The sequence below is a fragment of the Harpegnathos saltator genome, unplaced genomic scaffold (assembly GCF_003227715.2).
Source record: "Harpegnathos saltator strain DR-91 unplaced genomic scaffold, Hsal_v8.6 scaffold174, whole genome shotgun sequence".
NCBI lineage: Eukaryota > Metazoa > Arthropoda > Insecta > Hymenoptera > Formicidae > Harpegnathos > Harpegnathos saltator.
In genome coordinates, this window is record NW_020229955.1 from 860001 (window position 1) to 876795 (window position 16795).

The window sequence follows — 16795 nt, forward strand, 5'->3', positions numbered from 1 at the left end:
ACACTGCGACATACTGGGCTCATTAGGCTAGCCGTTAGTGTGTAATGTGGGCTGTGGGCCGCTCTGTTTGCCGTTGTGGTCGGGTAGAAAAGCAGAGTCTGGAGAGCGGGGGTCCGAATCCGAATCTGTAGACCCTTCAACCTCCGAATCTGCAAGTTTGACTGGCACATAACAATAAGTATTACCATGTTACATACTGACAGAGATCAGGTGTGTGTGTGTGTGTGTGTATGTGTGTGTTTATGTGTGTGTGTGTGAAGATACAGAGACAATAACATTTACTGTTCGTGACCTATTTACACACGTCACTTCGGTTAGCATCACCGGCCGGTATACTTCTCGGAAGCGCTACAACTCTGGCTTTTGATCGTCAAAGTTTATGCAAGGTTCTTTGGCATGTGATAACCGCATTATCATTATCATTCGCGAGATATGAACGGTGGTGATGAATCACACTCCCCTGTCTACTTACATGGCGAGCTCGACTGAGGAGAAAAGAGAGCAGAACGGCTGAGCAAATTAATTAAATCGACGAAATTGAAGTTTCTCGTCAAGTGTGTGTCGCTTCGCCGATTACCGCGAACCGGAGGGAAATCTCCTCGATTCTCCTCAGTGTTGAGCTTTTCGAGGTACGCTAAAACGAATCGATCGCCTTCGGCGAACAAACTCGGTCCAGTCTAAGAGAGTCTACTAGCCAGAAGGGTGGGTGAATTCTCAGTTACAATTCAAGGAGATGTATCGTTCGTACGTGTCTTGAGGTTTATTAAAAAATAAAAAGTTGCAAAAAACACACACGAAAACGGCGAGGTCAGACGTACAAGACAGGATCTCCCGTACTAGTAAGGCGAGTAAAAGAGCGTGTGCATGTGAACAGGCTTATCGAAATCCGGTCGTTTCTCGTATTCCTGTTCTCTCATTTCACGTATCACACGTGTATGTATATGTATATAGGTAGGTAGGTAGGTAGGTAGGTAGGTAGGTAGGTAGGTAGGTAGGTAGGTAGGTAGGTAGGTAGGTAGGTAGGTAGGTAAGTAGGTAGATAGATAGAGAATTAATATTCCACGTCCGTGTATGCGTGATGAAGCGACTTATTCGCGCTATATGCTAGCTCGTGCACAACCACCTCATCCGCAGTGCCAATTGTTCTGAAAACATCAGTTATACAAAACGAACGGTATCACATGGTGCTCGATGAATCACGTCAACGACGGCCCTTAATTCTTTAAAACAGAGACAGAGGGTTCTTAATCAGAGATCGAAACAGCTATGACTTCGCGCGCCCAGTTCAACTCCAAATGCCGCGGATACGAGAAGATGACTTTGCTTTTCCCGGCGCAGTCGCGGCTGTTCCGACCATCATTTTAATGCATTTGCGGCATCTTGCAATTTCACCTCTACGAGAGAGTGTAACAAGTTACGACCCCTGTGCTCTTAACCATTAAAGTTGAAACAAGCGATTATACGAGACAGAAAAGGAAAGAGAGAGAGAGAGAGAGAGAGAGAGAGGGAGAGAGAGAGAGAGAGAGAGAGAGAGAGAGAGAGAGAGAGAGAGAGAGAGAGAGAGAGAGAGAGAGAGAGAGAGAGGAGCAGACTCGCGAAGAGGCAGCTCTGAGTTTACGACCATCTTGAAGGTGGGAAATATCGAAGGAAATGTTTTCTTTTTCTTCGTAATTCAAAAGCGTGTCGTTCGATCTGGACGGTGGTTCGCGATGAAAAATACCTGAGGTAAAGAGAAAAAAGCGCATGGGGGGGAGGGGAGGGGACACATACAGATTGCGAGGAAGAATCTTCGAAGAACTTGACGAGGTGTTCAGATTGCGAGTTTCTTCTTCTTACACTTTCGGACCAATTTCGAGTAACCGATTGGGAAACGAGATTCGAAGGGAACGACTCTATATCGTTCAGCTGCAAAGTTCTTTTTTTGTCGACTTGAGATACACGAGAGTATCACGTTATCATGGGACACACTGGGATGCTCCGGAGTCACCAGATGTCCTATTGCCATATAGATAAACAAAGTTGGGGAGAGTATATCGAGAACAAGGCATTAATCAGGCAAATCATAGGTTGATTAAGATTTCTGACAAATTTGGAAAATGTAAATGAAAACTCGTTCTGATTTGAATTAATTTCAATTGGATTCTAATTCAAATTCTAACTGAATTGAAAACTGATTCTAATTCTAACTGAAGATCCGATCATGAAAGGATATTTCGTAATTCGCAAAGATGTTGAAAAAAAAAATGTCAAATGACATTTGGTATTTCCGGGACATCTTGTACCTGCACCTGCACAAACGTCAGAATCGCCGGGATCCTTTTGCGCCATCGGGCGCACGTCGCGCGACCAGCTCGTACTTCAACTACGCGACGAGGAAACCGCAAAGTCCAGGAATGAGCGACGTTCACAAACGTACCGTTTGTCTGCCCGACGAGCGCGAAAACGTCGCGTTACATCACGTTATAAAGGTCACGTTTTATCAGTTTTCTTGAACCTACTGAGAGAGTCAATGAAAGACAGGATGAAGCTTCAACAGGAAATTACATCATAGAACCAAAAGAGATAGTGAGTGAGTGAGTGAGTGAGAGTGAGTGAGAGAGAGAGAGAGAGAGAGAGAGAGAAAGAGAAAAAGAGAAAGAAAGAGAGAGAGAGAAAGAACAGTCGACGAGACTTGTGCATACATATAAACGTGAGACATGGTGATTGGTGTCGCGTGACACCAATTCCCAATGCGTGTCGATACAATGCAATATCTAGCCGAATCGTAACGTCTCATCTGACAAGAATCAGCAAAGCACACGCACCTATTAGAATCTTGAATAACAACCGGTGTTGTGCGTCCATCTTGTTTGTCTGTGATAAAAATTCCATCCTTGTTTTCCATTCTACGTGAAAATTCACAATGTTTGAGAGTAAACGATACGCAAATACTCTCGCAACTCGTTCGTTCGCGTAATCAATGTGTTACAGATCGAGAGAGAGATATTGCACATGGTATCGCATGTGAATAATAAAAATACAGGGAAGCAGCAATTATAGCTCGAATTGCGCTCGATAGAAAGCCTATCGTGAATACCCTGCTTCGAAATTAGCGGTTAAAGACGTGGGAGGGAGGGGGGAGGGTCAAGGAGGAGGAAGAGGAGGAGGAGGAGGAGTTAGAAGATTTGCGGCAAGTGTCGGAGTAGCTCTGGAATAAAAAAAAAAAAAAGAAAAAAAAAGAAAAAAAAAAGAAAAAAGCGACACGAGCGAGTACGACGCCGCACGCGTTTGGATCGAGAGCGACTTTCTTGGGTCACGGCGGGGCATCTCTTTTGTCTTTCCTTTTCTCTTTATTGTTGAGCGAGCGCGAGGGAGAAACGCGCGCGCAGGAAGCCAGCGAAAAGGAAGCGCGCGTCCGATACAAAATGGTATCCGATAATAAGTTTCGGGCTGCGAGGTAGACAGGGACAGGCGCGGGGTGGTTGTTGCGCGCAAACGATGGTGATCAGTGGTGATTTTGGTGATGGTGAATTGATGATGATCTTTGTTGTTGTCGCTAATTGCTGGCGGAGGATAAACGGCGAAGAGAGAAAGAGAGCGGTCGGTGTGATGTGAATTAAAGAAACACGCAACACACGTCGTTTTTTGTGAATTTCACAAGTACATTGTTATTACACATTTATATCCATTATCATTATTATTAGCATTATTGTGATTATTATTTATATAATCCTTAATCCGAAAACACGACGGTTCTCAGCGAAAAGAAAGAAGAGACGTAGAGGGAAGGTAAGAGAAGAGAAAAAAAAAACGGCTTATACAAGTGTCTACGCTCGAGAAAAAACGAAAGTGCGATTATTACATACTACAACTCGGGCATAATTAACGACGATTATTACTGTCTCTCGTCAATGTCGGGTAATCCGTGTTATCCTTCTTTTCTTTCTTGTTTTTTTTTGTTTTTCCTTCCTTACGTCGAAGTTAATTCTACGTTAATAAAATGTGATTACGTTACTATATACCCTAAACGATAAATGGTCGCACGGCCCACTTAAGTTTCCCATACGCAATCGACGCATTCTGCGGATCCACACGAATCCGATTGTATAATTATTATTTCTTTCTTTTTTTTTGTTTTCCCCGTAACGTTGAGAATTGGATAATTTTCAACAGTCAAACCCGCACGCTCGCTATCTCCCACCCTTTTTTTTGCTTCCTTACTTGAGGAAGAAGAATTCTCGGTAAAAGTCACTTTTTCTTTTGCGAAGCACGAATTATAGGATCGTCCTCCTCTATAGTCATTCTCGCGAGTATGTCAAACATACAAACAATGTCTCTAATCGTTCGTTGTTTACGACGTTTACGACGGATCGACAAGCAGACCAATCATATTCGCGCGAGTAGCGATTCTGACGATCGTGTATTTGTAAACGTATTAGTGTATACATACATTAAAAAACACATCGATACATACATAAGAATATATACGGTGCATATACTGAAAGAATACATATCATAACGATAATCCCGTTTGGGACAAAGGTGCGTTTACGTTATCAGAGTAAATGATTAATACGTGTACAAATACATTCTCGAGTATATCATACGCGAGTGTATAATTTTCCCGGAGTATATTGTTCTCCATACAAAGGCATCCGTGTCAAGACTAATAACAGAAGATACTGCTCGTCGCGACGACACAAACGCGTCTCATAATTCGTCGGTTTCGTCAAATTCACGATACAATATCACTCGCTCTCTCGAAGGGTGCAGCGTATAATTCCGCATTTTCTCTCAATATTTGGCCCTCCTGGAAGGGGTCGCGCGCGTCGCGTGTATTCGTCGCTGGTGGAGGATCCACTCGGGATAAACAACAGAGTCGTCCTGCGAGACCGCGATGACGCGCACGCGCGCGCGATTCTTCCTTTCACATGCGAACGAAATGGCGACGCATATCCTCCCTATCTGGCTAATTCGCACAATACCGCACAATTCCTCTCTCAATTGCATGCATCATCTCTCCTGACTTGACACATTTCGACGCACGTTCGCGCGCTACTTCTCCCGACGAGAGATCCGCCGTTTCGACGACATCCGATGACATCAGGAAGAAGATCGACGGGAACGCCTCGTTTTTTCTCTCTCTGTCGCGCGCGAAATCGCGTGTCCACGTGCATCGCGCGCGTGCGAAGAGATGGAGTCGGGATCGGTGAGATCCTAGTATCTGGATATTGTTTCCTTTATTCTTTCCTACACGCGACAAACACGCCGATATACATGGCGATATCGGGGTGTGTGTTGTGTGTCTGTCGATCACTCATCGAGAGCGACTCCCGCTCAGAGAGATGCGACATGTACGCGCGCGACACGGAGGGACCGCGTCGTCTATCGATTGTTGCGCAGCGGCGAGAAGCAGAAGGTGTGCGTCATCGTCACAGAAAAAACCGAAAGCACCACCCGGTCGGGTATGTGTGTATGTGTTTGTTTGCCGGATGGTGATGGCGCGTCACCGCAAGACGATACGGCTCCACCGGGACGCTCGTCGATCCCGAACAAAATGAGAAAGATAAAAAAAAAATAAAAAAAAAGAGAGAGAGAGAAAAAATACGAAAGTCGAGACTTTGAACGTCCACGTGATATTTCGAGGAACAAAAAAAAAAGAAAAAAAAAAAGGAAAAAGTAACATTTACACGCGAGGAACATTAATTGATCGAGGATCGAGGAGTTTCCGCGGCGAAGCTACACGTATATATCATCGAATCCTTAAACGACGAGGATAATCCTAATTTTTTGCTTTTGTACAAGTGTGTATGAAGCAGGGAGGGAGAAATAGAAAGAGACAGAGACAGAGAGAGAGTGAGAGTGAGAAAGAGAGAGAGAGAGAGAGAGAGAGAAAGGGTTGTGCGGACAAGAGGACGCGGGGAGATCGATGAGAATCTCCGGGAGAAGAAGAGAAGGTCGAGGGGGAGATGGAGGGGGGTCACCGGACGAATGAGGGGAGAATTCGTGTAATTCTGAAAAAAGTTTCTGCGTGATTACTGTGACTTGACGGTTAAGAGACTTTTGTGTGTTCTGCGATGCATTCCTCATTCTCCGTATTATTACTTTTGGTTTGGCTTTATTTTCCGTTTAATATAGAGCGCACTGTGCTCGGGTAGCATTTGTTCGCATAGAGCGGGCGGCAGATCTTCGCGCGTGCAGATCAACAGACGGCCAAGAGTATCTCGGTTCCGAGGCTTCCTGCTAGCCGACGGATAGACGACCCGACCGACGAACAATAGAGATCCGACCGATCCGAGCCCGACGCGACGATTTAGTATGGTGCGAACCGGCGCGACGGCGATGGGCCTCGTAATCCCGGTCTGGTAACCAAAATTAAGCCACGTCAGTCACACGAGATCGATAGGTACGTTCAAAGCACGGGCAATTACAGATTAAATATGTATAAAAATGATCTATATATACATATAAATATATCTAAGTGGTAAGAGAGGGAAGAAAGAAAGAAAAAAGAACTGAAGGGAAAGAGAGACAGCACGTAGAGAGAGAGAGAGAGAGAGAGAGAGAGAGAGAGAGAGAGAGAGAGAGAGAGAGAGAGAGAGAGAGAGAGAGAGAGAGAGAGAGAGAGAGAGAGATCGAAAGATTGCAAGTAGTAGACCAAGATGAGATTATCAGAAAAGAAAAAAGAAAAGAAAGTGAAATAAAAGTAGAGTAGAGGAATGGATATACAGCAGCTCGGAGAATACCTCGTTTTCATCGCTAACTTGTCGTTAATTCGTTCGTTTCACACTAATGGGGAATAATCGCGCAACTCAGACTTCAGATGTTTCCTTCTCAAGGTTTTTCTTTTTCTTTTTGTTTTCTTTACGAACGCTCTTCTTTATGAAACGCCGTATCTCCGTAACGCTGTATTGCACTGTCAATGACGTTGATTGTACTTCACACAGCATACGGGATACGGTAAGATAGATAGCGCGCGCGCTCACGGGCGAATCACACAGCGACCTTTTTTTTTGTCTGACAATCATACAATTATGTCGCGACATAAAGAAGAGAGCAGTTATTAGTTCTACATATACGTGTATTGCGTGTACGTATACTATACATACTGCTCATGTATAGCATCTTCCATCTGTACATGTAGAACTAACACTTGAAACGCGGTTCACATGAGCAAGGATTTCAATTCGGGCATGGTGGTATTTTATGTGACCCAATGTCAGTTTTACTCTACTTACCTACGTTCCTCGAACGAATCTCGGCTGAAGTCCTCGTACATGCCTCTACTACAACAGCGGTATAATAAATAATCGAATCTACCAATGGTATCAGATCAACATATACCATATACTGGCTCCCTTGTCCAAGGCTTAACTTTGTGAATTAGTCCCTGTATATTTACGTGCAAGGAAATGAGAGATAGAGATAGAGAGACAGATAGATAGATAGATAGATAGAGAGAGAGAGAGAGAGAGAGAGAGAGAGAGAGACAGACAGATAGATAGAGAGAAAGAGATAGAGAGAGATAGGGAGAAAGAGAGAGAAAAAGAGAGGAAAAGAGAGAGTCGCGTGCCTCGCCTAATATGACTGGTCGAGTTGGGAATCAGGACGGAATCGTGGCCGTACAGCTCTATTGCGAGAGAAAAACGATGATGAGAACCTAACGAAACTGTACGAAAGTTGTTACACGTTACGTCAAACAAAGTTTTGTCGCGAAACCTTCTATCTTTTTACCATATCGAACCACCCACCTACCCACCCACCCACCCACCCCCACACACACACACACACACACGCGCGAGTAAAGAAGCAACTTCGGCTTTTACTGAGGAATGTTGACAAGCGCATCCGGGAGGCCTTCTTCGATGTACGATTAGAAATCGTTCGCAGAGATTCACGAGCGCAGAGACGCAACATAGATATCAGCTAGGACTTACGAGAGAGAAAGAAAGAGAAAGAAAGAGAAAGAGTTGAATGGAATGGAGTGCAAGCATCTAGTGATTTGCCATACGCACTGTACAATTCGATCGACACGGTTCGAGATACTAACTTGCCAAGAGGGTTGTGGAAGAACAGGGAGGGAGGAAGAAGAGGACGACGGAGAACAAAGGTGTAGCTAGTCATATGAGGCAGGCAGCGGTAAGACTGGATTGTCACCCATGCGACTTGCAAATTACAACGCTTCGCAAAAAAACGAGAATATGTACGTGTAAGTGGATGAATTGCTGTAACGTGTGTATATTTGTGTGTGTGTATGTGTATGCGCACGTTGTGTTGTATACGAGCCACTTGCAGCCCAGGCTGGGATTGTATGGGGAGTAATAAGGTAACGTGCAACAACAAATTCAAAGTATTTAGAAAAACTGAGAAATTCAATCAATTCTGTTTCTATTTGAACGTTTTGCGAGTGGATTTACATACATGAAGAGCTTTGAACCTCGTGAGTAGAAGTCAGCTTCAAGAACTATGGATATGTGAATTTCATGAAACACAATTTTTGGAATGCTCTCGCACGCGTGAGATTATTTATTGTCGTCCCGTGTAGAATTTTGACATTCAATCTCGGACCGCGAATACCGATCCAGATTACCGCGATACTTAGAACGCAATTTGATTTGATTTACACGCCGACGATAGTCCGATTCTATGTGGGCATAGCAAATTTTCTCCGTCCATTGGCACAATTATATCACCGATAAAAAAAAAAAAAAAAAAAAAGATCGAAAGAGTACGTTGTATAATTCAATTACATCAGTAAATTAGATTTTATGTTAAGTACAATTGTGAGATATGTGTATATATATATATATATATATATTACACAAAAATAGAGCAAACTTCTCGTTTAATTTTATATAAATGTTCGAAGAAAGAAACAAAACAAAAAATATAAAACACTATTCACTTAAGATGTACTGAAAGTTATCGACAATTGAAACCGCGAGAACTAATATTTATTGCCGAAGGCTTTATATGTACTGCAAATTGATAGAGAAAAAAAGGAAAAAAGATAAGCTCTCTGCGTCAAAGTAAAATAATCGAATTGACATTATTGTATAAGAGGGAGAAAAAGAAAACAAAGAAATTCCGTTATACTTATGCGTGTGTTCGTAAAGTGGACGAAACTGTATTGAGAAAATCGCAAAAGGGAATGCGCCGATGTATGTACAAACTTACTGTCCAATTCGTCTGGAGAGCTGGTTTCTACTTACGACACGTTTCAAAGACAATCGATTCGAGGCGCCATTCCTGAAAATCGCGCCAGCCCTTTCTTTTCTTTCGTATCGGTTCTTTTTTCTCTTTTGCTTTCTCTATCTACACCGCACGAGAGTTCGTTTTAAAATTGCAGATCGTATCCTGGCTCGCGCGGATCGGTAGTGCGATCACAAGAAATTCTAGTTCGCATTCCTTAGGAACGTTTCTTCATCCCAGGCCTCCGCGCCACTCCCGGTCGAGTGATGTACGTAATAGGGAGCGCTTGAAACACAAAGGATTTATGAGAGACATACAGGCCAATCTCGCAGTTAATGCCATGGAACAAGAGAGTCTATGAACTAGGACATCCCTAGAAGAGCAGTCGACATGTTCAAGGCACAATCAGTCGAGATCCGAGTAGAGGCCCACCGAGGACGCAGAGAGACAAATATGCGGGCTGCTGTGTATTTTTTGACGCGCGTTGGTTGCAGCGACAAGAACGAGGCGTGAGACTACTCGCTAACAAAATTGAGTCAAAGACTTACTCTTGTACGACTTGAACGCTGACCCGGGACTGTCTCTCTAGGGTTGCCCGCGTTCATGGACAAAGATGGTACGCAGCCTGAGGTGCACTGAAATTTAGAATGTACAGAAACGTCCAAGCGTCATATATTAACATTTCACTACGACGGAGTCTTGCACTCATGTGGGCATCGGGTCGACACTCGAGCGTGTGCGTAAAAAAAGTACTATTATTTTTTAGAATCTTAAAAATACGACAAGTAATGATATGCGTAATAAAGCGATAAAAACAGTCATGCCATGTGTTGCCGCGCAGTGATATCGTTGCAGCACAAGTGTGCGCGACGATCTTCTCTTTCACACGCAAAATTTTACTAGACTTCCGACAGCAAAAGTAAAAAAAAAAAAGTAAAAAAAAAGAAAAGAAAAGGAAGAAAAAAAAGATAAGATCAGACAAAACGTAAAAATGCTAAAGTAGTAGTAGTAGTAATAGTAGTAGTAGTAGTAGTAGTAGTAGTAGTAGTAGTAGTAGTAGTTTGGTAGTTTTTAACAAAAGACAACAAACATAGGTCGGAAGTATTTTTGTAAGTTTAATATTGTAAGAAAGTCTTGTATGAAAAACATTGCAAAAATTTCGCGATCCCGTTGTATATAGACAGCCTACCGTAGACTTAAACCACTCGCTATTTTGTGACAAAACTATAAAACAAAAAACCAAGAGTTACTGTAAGAAAGAGACAAGTCGAATCGAATATGGCGAGAGAAAGAAAGTGTACGATAGACTAGAAAAAAATGTCGACGAATCACCGAACCCCAATTCGCATGAGCTGTTAATCCAGCCTGGAACGTTCACAATGTTAAGTCGGACGAATGGGCAGTCGGCTACGCCGGGTACCTACTCACCTGAACCGGCCGTTGTTGCCACTCGGAGGGGGTGATCGGCGGCTGAACATGCCATACTCGTTTCCGCGGGAAAAGCCAGTGTCTCGCATGGATCCCATACCTAGAGGAGGCATAGCAGGCATTGGGTCTCGTCTTGGTGGTAGAGGTGGCATTGTCATTGGTGGAAAGTCTAGCCCGCACATGGAAGTTCCCATGTCACAGGGCCCTGTCATACCCGTAAACCGCCTCTCGTAGAGGTCCCTGGTGTCCTCGAAGCCTCTTCTGTCGTAGTAGCTTTCGTAGTCCTGTTGGCATGAACAAAACCCCGGCCGAGAATTAATAGACGGAAGTGTATTCCGGAGATCCATCAGCAGCCGTGTTGATCGTTCGTGAGCGCGGACGACAAACCCGGCTGACCCCGGGATCACGCATTATGCGACGGCGATGATGCGCCACTGAGACGTGACGAGAGAAAGGAAACTCACCCCAAAGCGGCCACCACCCATGAGACGGTCCCTCAGGAATGGCGGTGGCGGTGGCGGCGGATATGGGTCGCGACCAAACATTCGGTCTCTGTATCCATTCCTGTCCGGTCCACCGCCCATTCCACCCTTGGGACACTCTTTCGACCAGTGACCGCCTCGGCCGCAACGATAGCATTGTTCCGGATCACCCATTCCTGGCCTCTGTCGTACACGGCTGGTAGATATTTGGACTTTCATCGGCTGTCCATCGACGATTTGACCGTTTAGCTCCTTAATGGCGTCATTGACGTCGCCGGTCGCCTCCAGATGAACGAATCCGTAGTTCCTCACGATGTCACACTCGACGACTGTGCCGTACTTGGCGAAGAGCTCTCGCACTTGCGGCGCCTTCGTGTTATCGGTGAGATTGCCAACGAAGATCTTAGTCGTGGGAGTGTTGGGTCCCTTACGACTCTTCGCGGCCTCGCACTTTATTGGTTGCCCATGAACCATATGTCCGTTCAGATTCTGTATCGCATTACGCCCTGCCTCCTCGTTCTCCATATGCTGTGCCGGACAATAACACGTGTAATTTGCATTAACATTATCATCCGATTACGCTCCGGCTGGAGACCTCGTCTACAATATTGCACATACACACACACACACACGGTTACTTACCACGAACCCATAATTCTTTACCACGTCGCACTCAACGACTTTTCCGTACTTCTCGAACAGCGGCTTAATGTCAGCATTTGAGGTTTTGTCGGCTAAATTACCGATGAAAATTTTAAACGTGCCAACGCTGCTAAAACCCGGCATTTTGTGGCTCGTGCGAGAACCTAAGTGTTACAAAGATGTACGTTTAATACAGCGACACACACACACTTACACACGCTTCTATTTGTCTCGTTTCATTGCCTATCCTTTTCTATAGCTCAGTTCAAGTTCACCTTCAAATTAGAATATGATTACTTTTTCTACATGCACTAACATTAATCTCACTTAAATTTATTTGCAACAATAACTCTGTTTTTTCTATGATGGTTCAGAAAACCAAATACTGGAAATCTGGGACGATGAAACTTTGTCCCTTTTCTTTTCGATACTAGATTGTACGTTTATCTCACTCGCGCGAGCGGCGCGAAACATGCAATCAAGTTCAATTAAAAAGAACAGAACCGAATACAAAAAAATTGCACATAAATTTGTAACGGGTAGCAAGCAACAACGTTGTTTTGCCACTTCTTGCGCGACCAGTGATCAGACCATACTTCGCGCAAATTTCTAGAGACGCACGAGTGTGTGTTAATTACGCTCCTGGCGCGACGTGCGAAGTTATTCCCCTCCTCTGACGAATTAACCCCCACCACATTAAATCCGCCATGGATTTCTACGGACGCGCTAGGCGGCTGCGTCGCGGTTGCCGAAGCGAGACGCAAAGCCGGCATGATAGCCGGCTAGCCGTGGGTCCTAAACGTTACACTTACACACACACGCGAATCGATCGCATTTATGCGAGTGTGAGCGACGCGAAATCATCTTTCCGTACGATCCGCAGCGTCGGAGGCTCGAACTTACCCGAAGTAACACCGCGCCTTCCGTATCCCGCCGCGACTATATATTAAGCTACACCAATCGTATGAATCTTTGTTCATCAAGGTTCATCACATGTGCAATACATGTACGATCTAAAAATTCGCTCTACGAATACAATATCTCGACTACTTCGAATGAATGTGGCGTCCAATTTCTTCTCCCTTTTTTCCCCCTCTCTCTTTCTCTCTCTCGCTCGCTCGCTCGCAACGCTCGATGACGCATCCCGAGATGGCGCCCTTTCGGCGATAAATAGAAAAAACGAACGCGGTTGTTTAGAGCTCGACCCTGACACCTCGTATTTCCCTCCCTCCCGTGAGAAGCAATAATCGTCAATTAATCGCGCACACGAGAGAGAGAGAAACGCATCACCGCGCGCAACCACGTCGTATCTCACAGCATACTCGAGACGCCGCGCGCTCCCGGCATAACCGCGCGTCGCGAAAGGACGCCATAGAAGAGCGCATGGCTGCGAGAGGAAAACGCTGCACAACGCGGCGGCGGTGAAAGTACCTGCGCGCAATCCTCGAACACCGGGCGTTTCTCGCGCTATTCGACAGGCGGACGATGCTCCACGTAGCGCGAGCGATTCATACGACATACGCTGGGAATTAGTCGTGCTCTACTCACCCGAAACAACGACGATCAAACGGACACTCGGAAACGACGCTACCCTTCGTGGCGCACGACTTTACACAAGAGAACGCAACTTAGCAATGGCGTCGTGCTCGTCGCGCTTGTTCGGCTCGCGTCGGCCAGCCTCGGCTTGTGACGACACGATGCGCCGAATGTTCGTAAACCTATCGGAGGCGCGCCGGCGGCCGAACGTCGACGGAGGCGCACGAAACGCCGGATGGACGAACGCGGGAGAATCCCGATACGCCGCGCGCTTCTCTCTCTCTCTCTCTCTCTCTTTCCCTCTCTCGCAGTCGCCGTCGCGGCCGCCATCTTTCCGAATTATTCAATCGGAAACGTCACGCTCGCCCGTCGTGTGTGCTAAACGGAGCGGGAAGGGAAGATACATATACGCGCGTATGTACGTCGCGCGGCCTGCTATTATTACGTGTCGCTTTTTCGCCGTGAGGAATCCGCAGTCGATGTGCTAGACGATAATGGCGCACGCCGCCGATCTTTCCCTCTTTCCCCACAGGATAAAATCGATGAGAGTCTCGGCAGAAGCGAGGGGAGGCTCTCTCGCTTTATCTCACGCGGCACCGATAAATTTATTTATCGGGCGTAATTGTGCAAAAGATCGCACGCGACTCGACAGTGACAGATAGTCGCGAATAAAATGCTTAATCTAATCTCCGACATCAAAGGCGTCAAACACGCAAAGATCCGCTTGCTGATACGCAGAAATGCAGGAGCGGCGCGAGCAGTCCGCCGTTCGTTCGGCGATTTCGGTAAACACAGAATACTTCGGAGCATTCTCTCACGCGATATTTTTAGGTGCAACGTCAGAATGACGCGAGCGCATTGTTCGAGACGATCGCGCGCGCGCGCGCACAGCGAATTTGCCCTAACCTCGTGAATGAGAACCGAGATGAAGATTGTGAACGGATAAAAAATGCTATTCGGTCATCAAGATCCAATACTTCGATTCGGCCTGTTAATGCGACTTTAAGTCGCCCGAGCGAACGTGTATTTGTGAATAATGTTGTTGGGATTCGGCCAGATCGCCAAGTTTACGCGCGTACGTCGCAAAAGAATTCGCAATAATTGGAAAGTTGCCGCACTCGTACATATTATGAACGGGTATTATTAACCTCGGTGAAAACAAGCGCGTCATCGCTCATCGACCATCGAGAAGTGTATACAAAAGCGGGCCGAGCGAGACGATCGCCGATTAAATTGTAGACCCGAGAATTAGGCGCGGTGAGAGAATGCCTCTCGCATCGATTCGTCCGCGGAGTCGCACCGCGTCGCGACGACACAGGTCTGCGTGGAAAATTACTGCAGCCGGACGGAGAGAGATCGAAAGAGCGTGTACATTCGGCCAGTGCGACGAGGACGGAGAATAAGAGGGAGGGAGGTAGGGAGCGAGCGAGCGAAAGAGAGAGGATTCATAGGACGCGAGAGAGGCGTCATACTGTCGATAAGTTTTATCTCGACGCGACAAACACACTGCCGCGTAATCCCGCGGTGCTCGAGTTTCTCGACGCCGCGAGAAAGGCGACTCCCACCTGTATTCATATTCCCTGGCGATCAGCATAAAATACGTATTTGCGCGTCTCGAGCCGGGCGAGATAAATCTTCGCATTATGCCGTTTACCGTGCTCCCGAGATAGCCTGGTCGATAAACCGTCGAGAAAAACAAGAAAAACGAGACGGACCAAGACGCGAAAGCCGGTATACGCGATATTCGGACGGGTTCAAACTCTGATGACAACGTAAATGCGCAAAAATGTTTTCTCTCTCTCTCTCTCTCTCTCGCGCGCGCGCGCGACAATGGAAACGCGGCAAATGCAGTGCGCACCGCACCGCACAGCGTCATCGTGTGCCCCTCGGCGAGGAAAAACTAAGAGTCGCGGACACGACGTGCCGAGACACGACTCGTCCGGTCGCGCGAGCATCGTTCGGCGTTCGATTGCGGTTTCGATGGAGTCACCGGATGCCGGCGAGTAACGACGGCCGAATGGCGTGTGGAGCCGTTCGAGAGCAGCGTAGCCGTCGACGTGGCTCGTCACTTTCTGACCGCGTCCTCGCGGTATATTCGAGCGCGAGCGGACGCACGACCGAGCGGATGAATATTCTAAAGCAGATTGGCTACTCACCGAATCAGTGTCTTCGTAAAATCACGCGATACAGCAGGACGCGAAAACACACGCTTCACCTCAGAATAAAAGATGGCAGACCGAAACGGGCGAGCCGGGAAGTGTGAGCCACACGGCGCGCGTCCCTTCCGACACTTCCGACCCTTGAGCTTCACGGTTGCCAACCTAGCCGCGATCCTACCCCGGGCTAACCTAACCTGGCCCGACTCGCGCCTGACGGTGGTTTCGGTGATTTTCTCGAATTGTTCTTTCCAGCGATAAATCGCTGGCGCGTCTCCGGTATAATTATTTGTAGAAACTTGAGTAATGAGACAGTCTCTCGCTTGTTATCGTTAGATCGGCGGGGCGGCGGGGGGAGGAGAAGCGGATGAATAAGCGACTACGTGATTCGTATCCCTGTTGACTTCGTGTGTCAGTGCGGTGACTGTGATACTGCGTACTTCAATTTTTCTCGTCATGTAGATTCTCTCGGCGTTGTCCCGAGATATTTTATTTCGTCAAATTTCTCATCGCTTCGGGCCGAGAGAAAACGATCGTTCATGATTTGTCAATAAGTACGAAAGTTGTCTCTAGTTTCTTTCCTAGGGAAGACGCGAGGTTCCCCAGCCTGCTTTTCAAGCCATGGCTCCTTGCGATCGATATAATTTCGTGTCGACGCAAGGTAGGAGAAATGGTAATACACCATCGAGAGGTCGAGTCGTCAACGATCTTTCAATTGATTATGCCTTTCAAACGAGGTTTTTCTCAAGATCGAATGCCAATATTGGAGCAACTGGTAATACATACATCATTTCTCAATTGAGGCGGTTCAAGTTCGTTCAAACTATAAGATAATATCGCTAAGAGGACAAATATTTTATAGATGTACAAGGTAAACCAACCGCCATGTTCGAAGTAAATACGGAGGACGTGTCTGGAAAAAGAAACGATGATATTTCGTACTCATTGAAAATATAAGTTTCATTGTTTTTCATCGACTATCTATCCTCTACAGCCCTTTTTTGTTTCTTCATTTACTTCATTTACAGTTTCTTGTTGAAAGAAGTAAAAACATTCAACAATGATTTCCGTATTTACGTATAAAAAAATAAGACGATATAACAATTTCGTGTCAGTGAGCCAAAGTCCGGCCTTTTTCTAATAATCTTTTTCATTTCCGTAAACAATTGATCCAATTACCTCTTATCCTGATTTGTCGAACGTACAATACAAGTCCCAAGGGATATGCAAAATCAGATTTATCTTCTAAAATAACATTGCATACACTGTTATTGCACGATACATGGTTATTTTCCACAATTTTTTTTTCTTCTCTCTATTACCTTCTCTGTACAAATACGTAAAAGAAAAATCATCTTACGTACGCATGACTGACCAAGA

At 45.9% G+C, this 16795-nt stretch overlaps 1 protein-coding gene across 13 annotated transcripts in view; it reads right to left on the reverse strand.

The window, feature by feature from the left end:
• Positions 1–15604, reverse strand: part of lark (RNA-binding protein lark) — an 18041-nt gene extending 2437 nt beyond the window's left edge. The window contains exons 1-7 of one of the 13 annotated variants that reach the window (XM_025297282.1): positions 15416–15604; positions 11724–11887; positions 11064–11609; positions 10814–10883; positions 10600–10699; positions 7218–7265; positions 1–161 (exon numbers count right to left, since the gene is read on the reverse strand). The exon at positions 1–161 is cut by the window's left edge and continues 28 nt beyond it. In XM_025297282.1, coding sequence (XP_025153067.1) covers positions 137–161; positions 7218–7265; positions 10600–10699; positions 10814–10883; positions 11064–11609; positions 11724–11867 — 933 coding nt within the window. In that variant the 5' untranslated portion in view covers positions 11868–11887; positions 15416–15604 and the 3' untranslated portion in view covers positions 1–136. Of the gene's footprint in view, positions 162–736; positions 1146–6101; positions 6342–7217; positions 7266–9277; positions 9457–9719; positions 9807–10599; positions 10884–11063; positions 11610–11723; positions 11888–13271; positions 13466–15415 lie in introns of those variants that run through there. The other 12 variants (XR_003112672.1, XR_003112674.1, XM_011151791.3 and 9 more) reach the window with 12 other exon arrangements.
• Between the last annotated feature and the right edge of the window lie 1191 nt (positions 15605–16795).